Source organism: Agelaius tricolor, unplaced genomic scaffold (assembly GCF_023055355.1).
Source record: "Agelaius tricolor isolate 1412-34295 unplaced genomic scaffold, bAgeTri1.0.p SCAF_9, whole genome shotgun sequence".
Lineage (NCBI taxonomy): Eukaryota > Metazoa > Chordata > Aves > Passeriformes > Icteridae > Agelaius > Agelaius tricolor.
The window spans coordinates 18,121,153-18,139,315 of NW_027269269.1; the positions used below are offsets into that span (position 1 = coordinate 18,121,153).

Consider the following 18,163-nt stretch of genomic DNA (forward strand, 5'->3'; position numbering starts at 1 on the left):
CCTTCAGGTGACAAGTGTCTCTAAGCACAGGTACAGTCCGGTATTCTCCTTGGATCTCAGGGTTTGCCTCTGATGCCACAATTTCTTGTCTGATTATAATTGGCAATTTATAGGACTGGCATATGCCAAGGATGTGACATCCAAGGGCTTGTGATGAGAAAAACTAATGACCAAGGTGGAAGGAAATATACATGCAGAACCAGCTTTGGGGGATTTAAATGTTAAACCCACTTTATTGTTTTAGGTTTGTGTCCGTTTCTAAAGTGTTCACGTTGTGTTTACTAAGAAATATTGTACAGCTATGTTGTGAGCTATGCAATGTTCAAAACGTGTTTTTATAAAAACGGATGATTTTTTAAGTTTGCTGATTTTCTTGTGCTGACTGTTCTTTTATTTTGATGGATTTTGCATGATAAAATTTCAGTATTCGGGAAAATGTGAGAAATTAATCATTATGATGTTCAGATCAAATGTAGCAAGGGGAAAAGTTCATGTTTAAATGCATTGTCCTGTATTATATGTCTGTGTTCATATTCCCCCTGTTTTTATTGATGTACTGCACATATCTGACCTCCACATTTGCCTGATAGTTTTTTTTTGTCAGTCTGGCACTTCTGACTTCCCCGTTTTGTTTCAAAATATGTTTGGAATAAGACCCTGATAACCATTAATTGCTTATAGCAAGCTTTTCCAATTGGATCTACTTAACCTACATGTACCTGATTAAATTTTCTTGCAGTCAGTTAGAAGCTCTTCCTCAGTCAGGCACAGGTCTATATAAAATATAATCTTAGAACCCTATTTGTTGTGTTTTTCATCATTTAATCAACGAAACGACGCTGGTCTGAGCTGTGCTTCTGCTCTGTTATCAGTGTGGTGGTTTGCTCAGTTGCTTCTACCCCACACAGCCGTGTCCACACCTTTCCTCCACCTCTTGCCTGCATGGTGGAGGTCTTGAGCCGTTTGCTTTATAAAATAGAGGGAAGGGAATTGTTAAACCAATCCCCAAAAGGACTTTACACTTTTCCCTTGAAATCTGAAATAATTCGCCTCACAATACGTCGGGCAAAGCTTTCCCGTTAGTAATCCGGAGCGCGGCCGCATCAATGAGTACGACTCATTGACAGTGAGCGCCCACGCCGTGGGAACAAAGCGCATCTCGGATCAGGGGCTCTCGCCAATGTCAAAATCTTAACAAAACCAAACCAAACCGAAAAAGCCCAACAAAAAACCTGACGGATGCGAGTTTTAAAGGATGGATACTAGGAGGACAGGAGTTTTAAAGGACCGTAACAGCCCGAGGGGCAGCAGGTAATGGGGTCAGATACGTGCAGTCGGCCGCCCCTCAGGCAGGGCTGCCCCACTGGGGCAGGCGGTGGGGTGGGGGGGCGGCCTTCCCTGGTGCCCCGGCTCGACTTTTATTGTCTCTCTGTCCGTGTTTTGCCGTGGTTTTTTTGTTCATTTTATTTCTTTCTGTGTTTTTCCCCCCCTCCCTTCTCTGTGTGTGTGTCTGTGGCCCGCAGGTCCCCCCCTGCCCTGTTCGTCCGCCTCCTCCACCCCCCGCTCGCAGTCCCCCTCCCCTCTCCCCTCGCCGCCGGCCAATGAGGGCCCGGGGCGGTCGCTGGGCGACGGCGCGGCCCGGGCGGCCGCGGGCTCGGACTCTGAGGAAGAGTTTGTCCCTCAGACATTCTTAGTTCAAAGTGGCTCTGGAAACCTCTGTGCCGCCGCCAACGGTGAGTGACTTTCTCGCTCTCTCTTTCTTTCTTTTTTTCTCTCTCTCTGCCTACTTTTTTATGCCCGTCTTGACAGCCTTGCGCGGGGATGTAGGATGGCTGGGAGAGCGGATGTTCCCTTTGGGTTGGTTTGGGGGTTTTATATAAAGAGTTAAAAGTTGCCTGACAAAGGTTGGCAGCTTTGGGCAGGTCGGTGCCTGGTGCGTGCACGCTGCGCGGTGCACAACCCTGTTTGGTACCCGGGCAGCGCTCACAGACTTGGCGTGACTTGACGGCTGGAGCCCGCTCCCTTTTGCGGGGCTGCAATTTCGGGGTGGTTTGGCTTTTTCATTTTATTAACTTCTGGCTGAAAGACTGGGCAAAGAGCTTTCCCCTTCTCTGTGAGGGCGTCAAGGTACAGCCTGGGGGCTGGCGGGGCCGGAACTTGAGAAGAACCTGTCACCCAAGGGCAGCATGGATAGGAAAGGAGACGGCGAACACGAAGAGTTCCTGTGATAGTTGGTAGTGGCATCAGCACCGTCCCAGAGGAGGGTGTCTGTGTCCAGTCTCCCTCCGAGGCACTGAAATGTGTCTTCAGGGGAAGTATTTGAGGAACAGCAGCAGAACCACATCCTGCTGGGATGCTCTGAGGACTCCCCGATGGCTTGCTGAGGGTGCTCAGCACCACCGGATGGTCCACGATGCTTAAGCAAATTACAAGGAGAGGAACGAAATTCACAGTTCTCTGTTGCAAAGACAGTGAGTCATAAACGGAGAGGTAATGCTCATTGGCAAAGAAATGTGAAATTTCATCAAGGGTAGTGTAACCTGACGAAGTGCAGATTACAGCAGTGGAATAGCAGTGGCCACTCAGGCCGCTGCCATCCGGCTTGAGCGATAATTGCTCACAGGTCTGATTTATGATGAAGGAGAAGGCATTCAAAGATATCTTGAAAGAGAGAAAGAAAGGTGAGAGAGAGGTTTACTGCAGCTGGCAACAGCTTAACTGCGTTTATGTTAAGCTTCTAAGAAGGTTTCCTAGTATGCTGTTATCTTCAAGTAAGGAGAGAAAGTTTGACATTTAATTTGTCTGCCCTCTCCCTTTCCCAGCTTCCCTCTTCTTTTGTTGCATTTGTTATGGTAAAAACAAACTTTCCTTTCAAGGTTTTTCAAAGGAGAAGGTTATCTCCTCTGAATTGTCATCCTAAGGAGAGTAGGGGGAAATACAGTGTTGTATTCATTCAGGAAACTGATTAAAATTCATATCCTCTGTTCAGCTTTCCCCTTCCCCTCCCACCCTATAACACACACACATCTGACTGCTTGCAGTCACAGAACATGGAAATCTGAAATAATGTCAATTACCCTCTTGTTGGAAATAAAACCTAACTCACACTCCACCTCATGTTTTCCACGTCATAATGTATATGTATGTACTTTCTCTTTGCTCATTTAGGAAATACATGTGTACACATACATGAACACCCTCCAGGTAAAAAGAGGGAAGAAAGAGCAAGAGATTAAAAACCTTAATCTCTTCTTTTACTAATTAGCTGAAAACCAAAAAACTCCTTGTTCAAAGTCCACAGTGGATTATCAATGTGCTGATGAGTTAGTTAGACTTCAGGCTTTTCAGCAGCCTGCTTATTTATCCTTTTTCTTTTTTTTTTTTTCTCAGTGCTTTTTGCATCAGCTTGTAGACATATTCCATTCCCTGAGGCCTTCTTTGTGTGCAGGATTCAGTAGGTTGGTAATAAATATGTCCCACACAAAGACAAGGCATCTGGGGTCTCATTTGCCTGCTTATTCTGGTTGTTCAGTAATCAGAAGTGCAGGTAATGGCAGGACACTGGTGACCTGCTAGGATCAGCTCAGCGTCACTCTGCTATCAAGAGGAAAACAAAGGTGACTATCACTATGACTTTGCCACCTATCAACCCATAATCTAAAAGTTCATGTGAATGACAACCACGGACCATACAAGCCCATCATGCTTAAAACCCAGAGACTCTTCTGACCTCTGTAAATGGATTTAATTGCTTTAGTTCTTTAATGTTCTGTTTCTATGAGGCTTAGTCAGCTTAAATTTTAAATGACAAAGGCAGGTCTTTGTGTTCCTTAAATGGTGAAAATTAGTAAAAGCTTATTTTGGTTAGGACTAAGTTTAATACAGTTAGAGCACTCGTTCTCAGAGAATAGTAGCTGTCTCAACAGCAGGACAGCCTGAGAATGCTGTTCAAAGGATTTGTGTTGCACTTTTTAATTGATTGTGGCTAGGTTTTCCTACCACAGCTGTGTAAACTCAGCCTTAGAGAAGTCCATCCAAAGTAAGTAACACCCAGGGAGCAGCACTGCTGTTACAAATCCCCATGTAAATTGCAAATATAATGCACATGGAGCTTAAGAAACATGCTACTTTTTTAATATACAGTAGGCTATTCTTTATCTAAGTTCCTTTTATTTCAGAAAGGTAATATTGTCCCTGATATTATTTTTACACTTCCAGAAAAATGTCCACCTAAACTTTCAAATGCAGGCTGGAACCAGCTAATATGTATATAAATAATGGGCATCTTATAGGGCTTGAAGTTTTGTGATAGATGTGTTACAAACCATGGTTTGATTTTCTTTATTTCTAAGTAATTTAGGACATTGAAAGTCCAATTTTTTATTGTACCTATTATATTAGCAGGCACATGATTTTAAGGAAAAAGAAACAGATTTTTCAGACTTGGACCTTTTCATTTTTTCTTTTTATATATGTCAAGTCCAGAAGGCTTTTTACCTAAAACTACCCAACATAACTAAGGTGTGAATGTCTCCATTTCAGAGAATCCTAGAAAGCTTTGTATTGGAAGGGCCTTTAATCATCATCTTGTTCCAAACCCCTGCCATGGGCAGGGATACCTTCTGCTAGACCAGGTTGCTCAGAGCCCCATCCAACCTGGCCTTGAACACTGCCAGGGAGGGGGCAGCCACAGCTTCACTGGGTAACCTGTTTCAGTGCTTTATCACTCTCATAATAAATAATTCCTTCCTTATATGAAATTTAAATCTATCCTCTTTCAGTGAAAAAAACATTTTCCCTTATCCTGTGAGTACAAGGACTTGTAAAAAGTCTCTCTCCATCTTCCTTATAATCCCCATTTTAGCATCAAAAGGTCACACGCCTTCCAATCTGCAGACTAAACAGTCCTGTCTCTCTGAAACATCTCAGGATGTTTCCCTTCAGAAACCTTAAAATTTCCTGATTTTAGGATTTCAGCACTATTTTAAAAGTTGGCTGACGTGTGCTATCTTGGTGGACATTAAGAAACACTAATTAGTTTTTCAAGTTTCTTTTTATACTGGTGTGTAGGTATATATGTGTAGGTATATATGTGTAGGACACGGGAGAAGCCAGAACTGTCTGAAGGCATCCAATCTTTAATCTCGTTGTACTAAGAAACTTAACAACTGCTGTGCTTGATCAGAACATGCAGTCCCTGACAAGGGTATGGGAGAAGAGGCGTGAACAAGTGGGGCTATAGGGAGGATCTTGGCCCACTGAGAAAGTTGGAGGACTAGCCAAGGAGGGCTGTGGATGTGGGTGCTTAGCTCATTAGTGGCAGCTTTCTTCCATTTGAACCAGTAAATGACATGAAAAATACATTTTAAAAAATGAAGTGCCTGTAGGGAATGGTGTTCAGGAGGAGCACATCAGCCTGACCATTTCTGCCCATGTCCCTTCAGCATCCACAGCTGTGGCACTGGGGACATTAGCAGGTGCATCTCTGAGGTAGGGAGATGGCTGTTGTACAGAGTGACAAAGCCCGGATTTGGAAAGATATATAAAATCTGTGGAAAGCTGACGTCCAAGTTCCAACACTGGTTGTGTTGCCTCATAGTCAAAGCCAAATGTGTGACATCTTTCAACTCCTCCATCGGTGAGCAGGCGTTCCATGAGAAGTGTGCTTTTGTCATTTGGTGGGGTCTGCTGTGTTTCTCTTAAGCTGATTGTATCAGGGAGACTGGATGTAGTCACTTAAAACAGCCTCTGCACATGGGAGCCACAAAATCCCAAATCACCTCTGGTTTGAGGTATTTTAGTATTTTCAAATACTAACACAATATTTGAGACCAGAGCATGGAATTTAATTAATTCTAACGGAAGTAAAGCAATACCAGTAAATTGTAAGAATATCTAAAACTGATTCTCTGGTCCTAGAAATTGCTTTGGTGCTACTGAAGGTAACATCTACTAAAGTCACTGGGAAGAATCTAATACAGTTTGGAGTCTTATCACCCACCTCTGAATATATGTACCCCAGTTTCTTTGGTTTCTCCCTCAAATACATCCCTATTACAAAAACTTGTGGCTCACCACTGCTTAACCAGTTTTGCACCTTTTCTACCACTAAGGGCATTTTTCACAGAAGAAACAACAGTGGAAGGTCATGATGCCAGTCACCCAAAGTGACACTGCTGCAGGAGAGAGAGGGAGAGGAGAAAGGCAGGCATAATTCTCAGTATTACTGCATTTTGAATTCCAAGACTAGGGTTAAAAGTTGCATAAAGCATGGATGGTGCAGCCCTTACCTTGGCACAGGTTACATTGGCAGTGGACAAGGAGGGAAATCTATATTGAGTGCATGCATAAATATCCTAAGGTTAGATCCTGGGAGACGTGTGCAATTTCTCTATGATCCATGATTTTGGTGGAAAATAAACCACATCAGGATCAGCTTGCCCCCAGCATCTACACCATGCTTCTTCTGCACAGTGGGATCTGCATGAATGAGCTGCTTGACCAACAAAATCCATGGTCCCATAGTTAATGAGCTATAGGTTCTTGTATTGCTTTTCCTACTTTTTCTTGTTTGGAGTGCTAGACAATTTGAAGCAGTAAAATCCCCCAAAGATTTTCATTTTCATTTCATTTCTGACTAAATCTGGGCCTCCTGATTTGTAACCTATTTTCTTTAAAGTTTTTTTTCTTAAGCTTTAAAAAGCAGCCTTGAGATGTTAAATACAATCACTGTTTGGAATTTACCTCCCTTCAGTAATTTACCTATCCTTCAGTAAGAACTTCTCACTATTTATTCAATGGTTTGGCCCAGATTTGAGAAGATAAATCCTTTGTAAGAAGGCTGCTGGGGACTCCTATAGCCTTATCTTTTTTTGTCATATAGTTCAATTTTATATAAATGGTGCATTTCTCACAATTTACAGTAACTGACCAGATCATGTGCCACTGCTGCTGCTATGGCTGGATTTTCTCAGGATCTAGAGGGAAGTCATCTTCTTGAAACACAGGGCACTATCTGCTGAAAGTTTTTGATGGGTCTGTGAGCGCTCAGTGTTTATTTCTTTTGTGTCCGTGGTGTAGTTGGTGCCGCAGCGACGGCTGTTCTCGGATCGCTCAGCAGCCCCGTGTGACCACTGGCAGGCTGGATGCAGCATCAGCCTGCTCCGCATCAGGCAGCGCTCCTCTGATCTTTGGGCCCAAATTCAGACACAGCAGCTGTACGAGTCCTGCTCAAGCACAGGGTTAGGTGTTCACAGCACCAGGACTGAAAGTACAGAGAGATCAAACTGCAGCAGGGAGGCCAAAAGACTCTGAATATTAAAGGATTTTGAAGAAGGAATAGTATCATGTGAGGTGTCTTAGAAGTGGAGAATTTTCAGGAATCTGACTGAGGAGAGCAAAAGAACCTTTGATAATGTAATCTGAATAATTGATATTTTTCTCATCTAAAAACTAACAATAAATTCCAATTAAATTCAGTTTTCTTTTATGGAAAGCTTTCATTTTTCTTTCCAAAAAAGCTTGTGAACAGAGGCTCTATTCTCTTGCTGTGTTTTGTCCTTGCACAGTGCTTTCAATTGCTTCTTTTTTACTACTCAAGCAAGTGTGTTAAGTAAGAATAGCAATTAATCTCTGCATCCTTTATCAGAGATTTGCAGAGTCCATTAGCAGTCAGTGTTACTCATAATGGTAATTCATAATTACAGAAGGGAAACAGGAATTGGAAGATATAACCAATCAATTTCCAAGTGTCTTTTAAAAAGTTTTAAATATTCTTTGTTATTGCATTTCCTATTAAAACTTTTTTAACATCATCACCCTCCTCCCCCTCCTCTCCTCCTCAACACTACATAAATTTAGTAAAAACATCCTAAGGAGAAGAAAGGTTTAAAAGATGTTTAGTTTAGCAGTATTTTAAAAATATTCTTTAATAAAATTATGTTTTTTTAAAACAGTAGTGATGATTAGATGAGGTGCTTCAACAAAAGCATTTTGAAAATCAGTTTTACATAATTTTTCAATTAATTTATCCTCTAATTTGGGAACATGCTCAGAATTCAGCCTGAGAAACTATAACCTTAATTCCTCTCTTTTAATTTTAAGCAGAAAACAAACAATAAACTTATTAACCATAAGCTTTCAATTTAGACAGAGACATTTCAAGCCACCAGGATTTGAGTCATCCTGAAGAGAGTTCTCTTTTTGCACTCACTGTGGCTAGAGCTGTGTCTTGACTATGGGTCCCCAGAAGCCTGAGGGGTTAGAGTGGAGATGACCATTTTGGCTTGATTTTCACAGTTGATGCTTACTCAAACTCACTGAAACCTTCCAAAAATTTACTTACGTATTTGAAAATTTGTCCTCACATCATTCCTCTGAATTTATCTCTGATGTAAAGATGAAAACAAGGTTGAGGTTTTGAGTTTCCAGGCATCAGCTCTTGCCTTTTAGACCCTGAAGATCAAGTAAGAAGCTGTTAACTGGTGGCTGTGAGGAGGATCAGATCATGAATTATTCCTGTTCTTATTCACTGAGCAGTGGAGCCATCCTGTTGAGTTTTTGTTCCTCCTGTTTCACTCTTTCTTCTATGAGGAAAGATCAGAGAAATGCCAGTGTGTGAGCTGCAGATCTCTCAGAGGACATGAGGCTCTAGATGTGCCCACTTACATTGCTATCCCTTAAGCTCTTGCTTTGTGAATTCACTTTGCATCCTGAGAATATTTGTTTAACCTGGCAATTGTTTGGCTTCAGGATGAGCCAAAGGTGAGAAGCAAATCATTTGCTATAGGACTAGATTCTTATCACTGGTATCAGTGGGAGGCATTTGGATTAGATTCCTAGCATAGCCAGGGGCACATCCTGACCCAGCTCAAATCCTTTTGGCTCAATCAGAGGGACCCTTGGTCAGGAGGGGATAGTATGAATACACAGAGAGGCAGCTGGGGGGCTTTTGGGAGGTTTTTTTGCAAGGAATAAATATCTCAGAAAGAATAAAGCAAAGTTATGATTGTCACATTCAGTGAAGGGCAGCAATGAAGCAAGTCACCTTTCCAGGCCAAGGAACACACTGAATCAGTTAAAGCAGATTTATAGCTTTTTAGCTGTGATAAAGCCGTATCAGTGTGTATATGAATTTACATAGGAGCAGGAGGTTTTTTTCCTTTCTTTTAATGCAAGCCACATTGGAAAGTGTGCACAAAGGAGCCCCACTCCAAGGAAAGACAACTGGAACAAATTATATGCATTCAGACTTGTTAAATGGAATTGGCAGCAGAAATATTCCTGGTAACCTGAGATTACAGCGGCATTGGTATAGTTAAGGTTATGTCAGCATTTCCATTAGAAACCCCTACTTTCAGGGGTTTATATCTGCAAAAAAAATTCACTGTGGGTCGAAACTTGACAAGCTGTGGAAGGTCTCATCTGAGATAGATTTTTTTACCTTTTTACAAAATTGGGGAGAAAAAACTGTTTGAAGAGTCAAGATACAAGAGCACAAACAAAAATAGCAGTGTTCTGGCTTTGATCCTTTTTGACATTAAAAAACCCCATTTCTTTCTTTATAATGTAACTATCAAATGTACAACAAAATCTTGCTCTGAAGAAGGAATTAATCATTACACTATTAAAGGAAATGAAACATTAATTTATGGCCCATTAGATGCTTTTTCACTGCAGGACTGCCAGTGTTTTGGTCTACCTGAGGTTATACTGAGAGATTTGTGACTAACATGAAACAAAGACCCCAAAGCAGTAGCTTCTGTGTGGAAAAAATGCTTTCAGGGCAGCTTTAGAAGAACAAAACATTGAAGGCAGAGTTGTCCAGGCACTGGAGTGAGTACTAGGAATTCAGCCTTCTGATTTCTGCCACAGGCTTCTCAGATACAAAACTTAAACCACAGTTTTCTCAGTTGCAAATGAGAGCTATAGCAAACCCTAGGATTTGGTATCCTTCTGAACGGCTTTCTTATTTATATGCTATTACTGCAACTAGACATGGTTTACACTATGGTGAACAAGTAGACAAGAAGGGACCTGTGGCTCCAAACTTGCAGACATCAGGTTTCAGAGAGTAAGCTAATCTTTTTTCTAAATCTTTTCAGATTTTTCTGTGCACAACATTGAACTTTTTGTTTCTGGGTAAGTATCATCTCTGAGCTGAAGCCTGTGTGGCTGAGGGTCTGTATATGTTCTCAGTTCCTGCAGTGCCTTCTACACTTTGAAAAGTCATAACTGATGTTCATCAGAACTTTTTCCACTCACCAGATAAAAGCTGCTGTGGAAATGCAGAGAAGTGTATTATAAAATACAGGAAGGAAGTCTGAAGCTCATGTACTCATGGCTGCACTGTGTTATTTCTGTGAAATGGATCTCTCAGTTGGGAATGAGCTCAAACTTTGGGAAGGCTTGTTCCATTAGCTGTTTGCAAGCCATATGTCTCCATTTTTAAATGAGGACCTGGGGGCTTTGAACTTTATTTATAAGCTGAAATTTGCTGGTCACTGTGAACTGGTGATTAATTTGTAAGGGAGAAGATGCCAGAAGTCTCACTCTGACCTGTGTGTTCTTTCAAACTAAACATCCAATAACTGCATAGCCTCAGAAGATGTATCCCCCCCCCACTTCCTCCTCCATAGTTTCTGTACTTTGCATTATTCACTGTGTTTATTGTAACACACTATTAATCTCAACCACAGCTTTCAAACCATCATGTGACCCCAACAAATTTTTCAGCTAAAGCAATGATAGCTTTAGGTATTTTGGGTGGAAGCTTTTGAGGCTCTGAGTAAAAGAGAAAGGATCAGGTTAAAAAATATTTGTGTCAGTAATTCAGAGGAAAAAGTGTTTTTTGTGAATCCAGCGTGATTTTTCTGAAAAATGATACTTGAAATATGACATGAGAGGATCATGCAGCTTCTTGCTGTGTGTGTATAAGCCATGGTGTATCCTTTGAAGTTGCTTCCCATGTGTACCTGGGTGCAAAGCAGTAGAGTATTTTTTCAAGGGAGAGCAGTCCTTAACCATGTGTCTTAACAGCAGGACCAAGCCCATAGTGCCCATTCTTGGTAGTAAAGCCGATGTGACGGGCAGTTATGGCACAGAAGGAACCTTTGCTATGAAGAGCTTTGTATGAAAGACTGTCACAGTTCTTTAAGAGTCAGTTGGGTTGAAGCTTTGAGATCCACAAGCCCCAGTGTACACACCCAACTTAAAAATTCAATTTGATGGAAATTTGGAAAACACCAGAATTTGAAGGGTTAAAGGTTTTGTTTGTTTCTGAGTCCTGCCATATGAATTTAGAAAAAAGCCCCCAAGAGAGATGGAATAGCTGGCATAGTGCTTTAAAAGCATGATTGGCATTAGCTCAGAATCTACATCTGCAAGGTCTGTATTTTGTAGTAAGTAGTTCAGTGGGAGTCAACACCAGTCAAAAAACTGATGGCTGGTTACAGTTGGTGACCTTGGCCAAGTGACCTAAATGCTGGTGCTGGACTCTTACATAAATAAAATGGGGGATAATCACTATTGTTTGCTCCTTAGAAGTTTTGGAGATTTTAATATTCTTAATTTCAGACTGATTATGAAAAATACTGTTGTATTCCCTCTCCATTCAGCTGATAAATCCGTAGTGTCTCAGAGCTTTACTGCTAGCTTTTAACACATGCTCTGTCTCTGGAGGTAAGGGATGGTGATGCTGCAAAGTTTAGTCAGCCTTTTTGTAACACATCTTCTCAGTCTGTCCTCACTTTTAACAGGAAAGATTTAGTAGATGTTTTTTCTCTTTCCATGTAATAATTAGGTCTGTTAATGGCAGCCTAGTAGTTGAGGCCTTTTCCATATAAAGTAGCAAAAGTGTAAAGATAAAATGTAATATTGTATGACAGAAGGTGATAAAATTCAGATGTAGTATATGGTATTTCTGTTTACAAGAGGTCAGCTAATACTGACATGTCAAAGTACCATGAAAATGTGCAGCCATTCACTAAAGACAGCAGTGGTGGGCCAAAAGACCCACATTACACGTGGGCTATGTGACTTCATGTTACTTCATAGGTGCAGTGACTCATTAAGGGTAGAAAATACTCTAAGGTCACTGAGTCCAACCGTTAACTCAGCACCATCATGTTCTGCACTAAACCATGTCCTCAGGTACCACATGCAGCACCTTTGGAACACTTCCAGGGATGGTGATGCCGGGACATCTCTACCAAATGGCAGAGACCTCGATATCTTCATCTACTACTTTCTACCACTAAAACACAAATGTATGTGGAAAACAGTTGCTAACAGAATGGTGGTTGATGCATTTCTCCCTAGCTACATGCCATTTAAAATTCTAAAACAAGCAAAGCTACTGAGACCCAAATCTTTTGCTCATCAAGGGTCTCAAACACCAAGTAGCCTTATTTGTAGGAATAGTCAAAATAAAAAGGCTGGACTGGCCCTCATTAATTACCGCCTAGTTGTTCCTATTCTTTTACGTCTTAGGACAGCAACATTACTCAGAAATTAACCTTGCAAAATGTAACAAGCGTCTTTGAGATACCTTTCAGGGTAACCTAAAAGCTGCTAATCCAACCTCTTGTCTTTCTTATCTTTCCTAACTGATATCCTGGCAAGGCAGTAAATTGATAGAAATCATAAAATACCTGGAGTTGGAAGGGATTCATACCTGCAGGTCATAAAATATATTGGTCCTTTCTGGAGGATCTGAGCCTTTTTCTGTTTTGCTACATTTCTGTAGGTTCTCAGGGTGTTTCTAAGTGTCCTGACAATTGAGTCTCTTAATCATGCTGTCTTTCATTTTCTTTCAGTCGAAATAAGACCCCAATTGTAGAGATAAAAATTGGCCTCTCAGAATATTTGAGGTTAAGTAGGTTATAATTTCAGCATTTTGGACACCTCAAGATATTAGGTGTTTGGTAAGTACAGTATGCTGTAAATAGGAAAAAGCATTCTGAAGCCATAAATGGCTATATTTCTTTCAGCATTTGGGAGGGAAGGGGTGTTGTGGTGGCCAGGTCAGTAAGATGAGAGCCTGTCATCATATGCACTATTCAAAATCAGCCAGCCATGACGGCTCAGGAATTGGACTCTAGGTTCTCCCACGTGAGGGGAGAATTGAGCTTTGTGACCTACTTCAGAAAAATTAAAGTAGCGACACATGGCTCATTAGCATGACAGCTCAGGGAGTGGGCATGGGGTGTAATAAAGTGCTGCAGGACCTTGGAGTGCTCCAGCAGAAAAGCTGGCAAGTGTAAAATCGATGCTTCTGATACATTAGGTGGTAATGGAAGAAGCACAGCACAGAAGTGGTATGATCGGATGATTTAGTTAGAGCCATAAATCTAGTGGCAGTATCGTGGCAACGTGATAGGACACAGCATTTCATAAGGAGCACAGCATAAAGATTCATGCATTAGTCAAGTCTGGGGTTGAAGCACATGTGGGTGGGAGTTGCATTACTGATACAAATGATAGAGTGGTTCATCCTTGCAAACACACTGAGTAAAACAAGGGCACTTGGTGGTAAATGAGTGCTTTAGACAGAGGTGCCAGTATTTGCATTCTGTATGGATATTTCTGGTGTAAAATGATTCTGGTGAAATAGAAATCAGCATGGATTACTCCGGGTTAAAACTACTACTTTCACACTGGCCCCTTTCTTGCCTTACCCTTCCTGGCCAAGTGTGGAGATTTTGTAAAAATTCTCCAGAGTCACATTTCAGCAGTAAAACTACTGCTACTTGATGGTTGCTTGTGATATTTTTTAATGTAAATCATCTCTTTTCCTTGCTACTCAGTTTACATAAATCCTGCCCAAATCACCTTAAACAACTTCTCTCTCTAAAACTGAATGGCTACATGAAACTATCAGAAGGATCTACATTTTACCTCAATTTAGGTATCTTGTTTTAAAATCAGTCATCCTCTTAAATTACCATAATTTTTTATGCCCTTCTTAACATGGCAGTCAGTTTTTCTACACCTCTCTAATAGTGAGAGACAATTGAGCTTGGTATAGCTTCACAGATACAGTGAGCACCCAAAGACAGGTCAGGTAAAACCAGAAAGAAGTGACACTGCTTCCTGCCATTAACATATGCTTGATTAAGAAAAATATCATTAGGACTAGTACAGAGGAGTAGGATGTCAGAGGAGATAAAACAGATTGAAGTATTTTTGTAGCATGAATTATAGAAACCCTTACTGTTGCTGCCTGTAACTTTTCTGATACACAAATGAAACTTGAAACAAGAGGTCGTCTCAAAGGGTAATAGCTTCCAGCCAAAATGTGCTTCAATCTACCAGACCACCCATCCTTTCTTTATCAATGAGGTCAAAATAATAGCAGTACTTGACACTTTTACACAGATGGGTAAAATCTATTGTGTTGCCAGTAGATATTTCTAGAAACCTAACCCATGTAACTATATATTGTGCCTTTCCTGTGTACATCTCTAAACAATTAGGAAACAGTAGGTCTCCTGGTACCCCCTTGAATCAGATACGTGTGATTATCTCCATTTTACAGAGGTCACAACTGACTAGCTCGAGGTCACCCAGGCATTCTGCAATACCCCCACAGCAGGATTCATGTCCCGTTACTCTCCCATTTCTTTAACAACCAGTACTCCCTGTTTTCTGCCCAAAGCTACACAGACACACCTAATCAATTGGAATGAGAGCTAAATGATTTTTAAACATAGTGGTGGAATTTATAAAGGCAGTTTACTTACCTATTTGAAAATTACATCCCAGTGTTTAGTCACATGGCTTTCGGAACATAGAATTTTGGCTTCTGCTGAATATTATGGTAGCTTCAATTTAGAACAGTTTGCTTTGTCTTCCATTTATTCTCTGTAAAAACTCTTGAGCAGTTTATATCAGTGTCAGTTCATGCCAGAAGTTCTTCCAATCCATCTTGGGATTAAACACAAACACTTCTCCTCTGACTGAACTGTGGGTTGGTTGCTGTCACATGGAAAGCTGACTAAAGCCCTTTAATTTATGAAATGCTACATATCCTCAAGAGATTGCCTAAATATTTTACTGCATGTCACTTTTTGTTGGAAACCAGAACCCATATTTTCTGTGCCATCCATTAAGTAGAACTTGTTCTAATTACTTCTGCTTCTAAATAGGAATTTGTATGTGCTAACTTTTATCTGAGGACTTCAGACATGTCTCAGGGTTCTTGCATCTTTTTTACTGCTTGTCTCCATCTTGGCTTAGCATAATATTTATGTGAAGAATTTAGAGGTGATCTTGAAGCTTTAATTTTTTCTCCCAAATTGTTCTTTTCAGGGTAAAGAAGTAGTATTTAAGATTCTTTCAAAGAATGTGGGTAACCTCCATCTGCTGAGATGCTGAGAGTAGGATCTAGCCTTGTAGCATGCTACAATGCTTGATAAATTATTGTGTACAAGAAGTAATGACAATGTTTGAAGTTTTACAAAATAATTTCCCTGGAAGGGTTTAGGCACAGTAGCCATGGAAAATTTACTTCATATAAACCAAGAAACAGAAGGAAGGAGAAAGGCTCTTTTGAGATTGGCATAAGTGACTTGTGTAGCAGAAGGATAATCTCTGCACACACCTGTGCAGCAGAAACACAGCGTGTGGATTAGTTTTGTACTTAATCTGTCACTCTGGCATTCCCCCTGTGAGCTGCCCAAGTGGTTTGTGCTCCTCAGCTCAAGTGTCACTGCAGCTTCAGCAGCAGCCGTGTGAGTGTGGTGGGTTTGGATAGCGAACAATGCATGTTTGTTGGTTCACTTTGAGTCTGGTGTCTGAGGTGGAATTTTAATGGTGTGAAAAATGAGAGGAGGAAAGAGAAAATAATAACCTGAGCACTGAAACACAGCACTCAATACAATTCCTCAACCTTGGCATTCACATCTCCTGCCATTCTCATAAGCACCATCCCTTATCCCAGTAAAGTGGAATTCTGCTGTTAGTGTTTTTTTGCCAGAGAGTGGAGCATAAGGGGAGTCTAAAGTGCCTAGCGCTGCACTTATAATCCTTCCTGCATGCCTTTGCACTTGCTGAACCAGAGTTTCTCTTGTATTACAAGTTTTCTTGTGTTTTCTATTTTGTGCTCTGAGAGTCAAAGGTCTTGAACAGAGAGACTGCATTTCTATAAAAAATGAGTTTTGTAAATTCAGAAAAGTTCTTCTTGACTTTCATAGTGCTCCATGCAAAAGGAGGGAAGCAAGAAACAGAGAAAAGATGATAATGATCTGTCTGTGATTTCTGCCACTGCTGTGCATTTTGGAGGAAATGGCACACTTGGATGAAGATATTTCTTGCAAAGGCCAAACTTCTGGCAGAAAAAAGAGCACTAAATTCCAACCTGCAAACATTAAAGAGAGAAGGAAGAAGAGTGTAGAAAAAGACCTAAAAGCATGGAAGAAAGCTTTGTTTCAAATATATTTGAGTTTCAGATTGGCTTGGTGTACTTCCTGCGGTGTTGGAGTGCTGTAAATTGGAAGCGCTCAGGTTGGAGACAGGTCTGAAGCACTGATTTCTGAGCCCAAACAGAGTTGTTCTTACTGCCAGACTAGTTTATTCAGCTTGCTGGATGGGAGCCAGAGGAACTGACCGCCCTGTGAGCTGAAACCAATGCCAGGCAGCCAAAGAATAACATTGCTTTGACTGAAATGGCAACTGTTTGTTTGTTCTTCCAGCAAAAGGGGGGAAAAAAAGCAGCTTTTAGTGCTGGTGGTGACAGAAAAGGTTAAAAATCGAAGAGAAAAAAAATTATTGTGAAAGAGGATGAAAGGTTTGGGGCAAATTTTTCTCCCTGGTTACACTTCTCTAGTTGCTTGGTCTTCTCTGGTTTGTAATTTTAAAAAAGGCTCTTCATTAGTTTTACAGATTTTCTTCTGTCTTCTGCTAAAATATGGTAATTTTTATTATACGAAAAATTGCCCTTACTGGTAGTGATTATAATGTACAAAAGGGACTATACTGTGACAGTGTAGGCACTGTCACAGCAGCATGTGGTAATTGTGGAGATTGTAAGGGACAGTTTTCCATGTGTTAACAGAAGAATGCTACCCTGAGTAAATCAGCAGTCGAATGGGACTTAGGCCTCAATTTCAATCACTTTAGCAGGAGTTTAAGGTGAGGAAAATATGCAAGCTCAGTTTATTTTCAGGTCTCTATATTAAGTGCCTTGTGGAAAAGGCTGGCTTTCCTCCTGACGGTGCTGTGGGCTGTCACACTGTGAGTTTGGGATGTTTCCCTTCTTGATCTCAGTTTGTAGCGTACAGCAGCTCCCAAAACACTGTATTGCAGAAGCGCCTGAGTGCTGAAACTGCCTGAGCTGATGGACTTGTTTGCTGCTGCCATTTTGCACACACTGTTTGAGTTGATCTTCTTTCTGGTTTATTTCTCCTGAGAGCTTTCATACCGTTTGGATGATGAAGGCTGGCCCCATTGCACACGAGAGGCACTGGCAGAGAGCTGGCGGAGTTTTGCAGTGGGAATGGCTGCCTGCTGGATTATAGCTGGTCTAAGGTCAGGCTGGCAGCACCCAGCAAGCTCAGCTGGAGCCAAGTTACTGTCTGCTCCCTGTTTGTGCCACATTCATCCTCAGGGAGCATCCCTGTGTCTTTTTCTTGTTGCCATGCAACTGTCAAAGCTGCTTTTTTTCCCACTGGCCTCTAATGTTTCTGGTAAGACAAACAGTACCAGTTAGGAGATATTACTGGTGATATTGGTAACAATTTTTTTTTCTGCATGTGTCAGGGAAAATCCTGCATTTTTTTTTGCTGCTTCTAGAAATATTTGGTGTTTATTTTGTTATGCCAGCCCTATGAACTTTCCAATTACCCATTAACTTTAGTCCAACTAAAAGAAGAGTAAAATGAAGTTTCTAGTGCTCTTTCTTTTATTTTATAAGGTTTGTATATGGGACAGGTACAGACAACCAAAGAAAAAAGGAAAAAAAAAACCAAAACATGCTATTAAAATAGATCTTAATTTTAATAATGAAAACTATTTAAATATTATCAAAATTATTAACTTTTTTAACCTTCAGAAATTTTTAAGAAGTCATGTCAGTCACATGTGTTTTGGGGGTCTGCTTCTTTTTTGAGAGAGTTTACCCAATGCTTTTGGGTTGGGTAGACAATATAGGGGACAAGAGCTGGTG

General features: G+C 40.9%; 1 protein-coding gene across 15 annotated transcripts in view; it reads left to right on the forward strand.

The window, feature by feature from the left end:
• TENM4 (teneurin transmembrane protein 4) overlaps positions 1 to 18,163 on the forward strand; it is a 927,633-nt gene that overhangs the window by 665,024 nt on the left and 244,446 nt on the right. For 11 of the 15 annotated variants that reach the window (XM_071432902.1, XM_071432903.1, XM_071432904.1 and 8 more), the window contains one exon: positions 1,524 to 1,733. The exons of the other annotated variants lie outside the window; for them this stretch is intronic. In XM_071432902.1, the coding sequence (XP_071289003.1) occupies positions 1,524 to 1,733 (210 nt within the window). The remainder of the gene's footprint in view (positions 1 to 1,523; positions 1,734 to 18,163) is intronic. 15 annotated transcript variants of the gene reach the window in all.